This window comes from Alligator sinensis, unplaced genomic scaffold, assembly GCF_000455745.1.
Source record: "Alligator sinensis unplaced genomic scaffold, ASM45574v1 scaffold829_1, whole genome shotgun sequence".
NCBI lineage: Eukaryota > Metazoa > Chordata > Crocodylia > Alligatoridae > Alligator > Alligator sinensis.
The window spans coordinates 831,723-834,102 of NW_005842399.1; the positions used below are offsets into that span (position 1 = coordinate 831,723).

Genomic DNA, 2,380 nt, shown 5'->3' on the forward strand with positions numbered 1-2,380 from the left:
CGCCGCGCTCCACGAAGGACCCCGCCCGGCCAGCGCCGGGGGCGTCCACCGCACTGCCTGAGCGCCGCTCCCCCGCTCCGAGCCGGCCGGCGGGATGGGCGAGTGCGGGCGCGACACCAGACGGGCTCAGCCTGCGCCGTCACTTGGCACTTCTTCTGCGTAGTAAATGAATACATACTAGTAACTTCACTGAAATTTAATATGATAAACGTCTACATAGTAAATTAAAATGAAATTGAATATGATAAACGTCTTCTACATAGTAACTTAATATATTATGGTAAGAATGCATTCATAATCATTCTAATATAATTATTAAAAATAATAACAGTAGCATCATAATGGTGAATTAATGATAATATAAAGTGTTCAAAATGTATAATGTGTGACTTGTTTTTTATATAATAAAGTATTATAAACTTATTATATAATAATGATAACAGTAAAATAACGGCAAACTAATCATAATAAATATAAAGTGTTTAAAAAGTATCATTTGTAACGTATTTTTACAGAATACATCAATATGTCATGTAGCAAGAATACAGTAATAATATATATTATAATAGTAAAATAATGGCAAATTAATAATAATAAGTATCAAGTGTTCAACATGTATGATAATTTGTAACCTATTGTTACATAAATAACATGGAAAGTAGCAATAATAAATGAACAATAATTGTATGATTATAATGATATAATAATGATAACACTAATGGTAAATTAATAAAATATAAAGTTCAAAATGTACAGCAATTATAACTTTTTACATAATAAATAATATATAATGTAGCAATAATTCATAATAATTATATTATGTAAGAGATAACACTAAAATAGTGGTGATAACAAATATAAAGTGTTCAAAATGTACAATTTTAACTTATTTTACATAATATATAATATAGGAAATTAATAATAATGATATTATAATTATATAATAATGATAATGCTAAAATCGTACTGGTGATTATAATAAACATAAAGTACTCAAAATGTGTGATAATTTTTAACTTATTTTTACACAATAAATAATGTATAACATAGCAATAATACATTAATAATAGGTGTATGATTATATAACAATAATGCTAAAATAATGATGAATTAATAATAAAAAGAGAAAGTGTTCAAAATGTACGATACGTTTTGAAAAAGCAATTTTGAAAAAATTGAAAACATTTTGAAAAAAATTGCTTGCAAAGAACAATTTTCCCAACTACTTAGTTGGCCTAATACAAGAGACCACATGTACCCAAAGAACCTCGTCTGCTGTTAATTGTTGTGGCAGTGAATGTAGCAAGCTCCTCGGGGCAGGGCACTGTTTCTACATGTTACATTTCACGATCGGATTAGTATTACACGTTCCTGCAGTTTCTAAGTCCTAGAGGAGTTGCCGCCAAGCCCCAGTCACACCTGAGGCTCCATCTATGATTAGCATCCAGACGCGCAATGCTGTTGTGCTGTTGTTGTTGCACCAAGCCCAGGTAAAATGCAAAGTAGAAAGGCTCTTCCTGTGCAAACAGCACAGGATCGGGGGCTTCAAAATCCTCAGCACTGACTGGCTCCACGCCTACAACCAGCAGATGGGAATGGGACACGGGCCTGCTGCCCATCCCCTCCCAAACAGCTTCCCTGGTGCGTAGGATTCATGCTGCGCACTGGCTGACCTACTGTCCTGGAGATCAGGTGAGGCTTTCCCCACGAATACTGGCAGAGAAATGATTTTCAACCCCGTGACCTGACAATGAACGTCTTGCATTTGAAAGCTTGTCTAACTCTACTACACGGGTCCACTAAGAAGATACCCTGCTAAGCATCCTTGCCTTTCAGCCCCAAAGAAATGCTTGAGCCTGGTAGGGACTTTGGGGTGGGGCAAATACCTGGAACAAGTGGGGTGCAACTTGGAGCCGTTACAGTGCAGGCTGCTGCAAAAGCTGCTTCCCTTCGCAAAGAAAACAGTGACCCGCGCATATCTTCGTGCAACATGGGAAAACTCAGCAGTTTTAGGTTGCGGGGGTTGCAAAGGAAACCCTTCTTTTCAGCCTTTCCCAGCGCAGGGAGCAGTCTTGGGGAGCTCTGCAATATCTCCCCAATACGCAATAAAACAATCCTTCCTGCCAAAAGGCAGTGCTTAAAGCAGTGGTTCTCAATCAGCTTTGTTAGACTCCAGACACCCCTCAGTTCACTCCAAGCTCCCCCTTGTTAGACTCAGGGTACCCCTCCATTCACCCCACAACCCTATGTTAGACTCCAGACACCCTCCATTCACCCCAAATCCCCCTTGTTAGATCCCACACCCTGCATTCATCCCAACCCCCCTTGTTAGACTCAGGACACCCCTCCATTCCCCCCAAACCCCCTTATTAGGCCCCCC

General features: G+C 39.0%; 1 protein-coding gene across 1 annotated transcript in view; it reads left to right on the forward strand.

Moving 5' to 3' along the window:
• Positions 1-238: 238 nt before the first annotated feature.
• DDX31 (DEAD-box helicase 31) overlaps positions 239-2,380 on the forward strand; it is a 67,411-nt gene continuing 65,269 nt past the window's right edge. Inside the window, exon 1 of the mRNA XM_006029805.2 lies at positions 239-280. Coding sequence (XP_006029867.1) covers positions 278-280 — 3 coding nt within the window. The 5' untranslated portion in view covers positions 239-277. The remainder of the gene's footprint in view (positions 281-2,380) is intronic.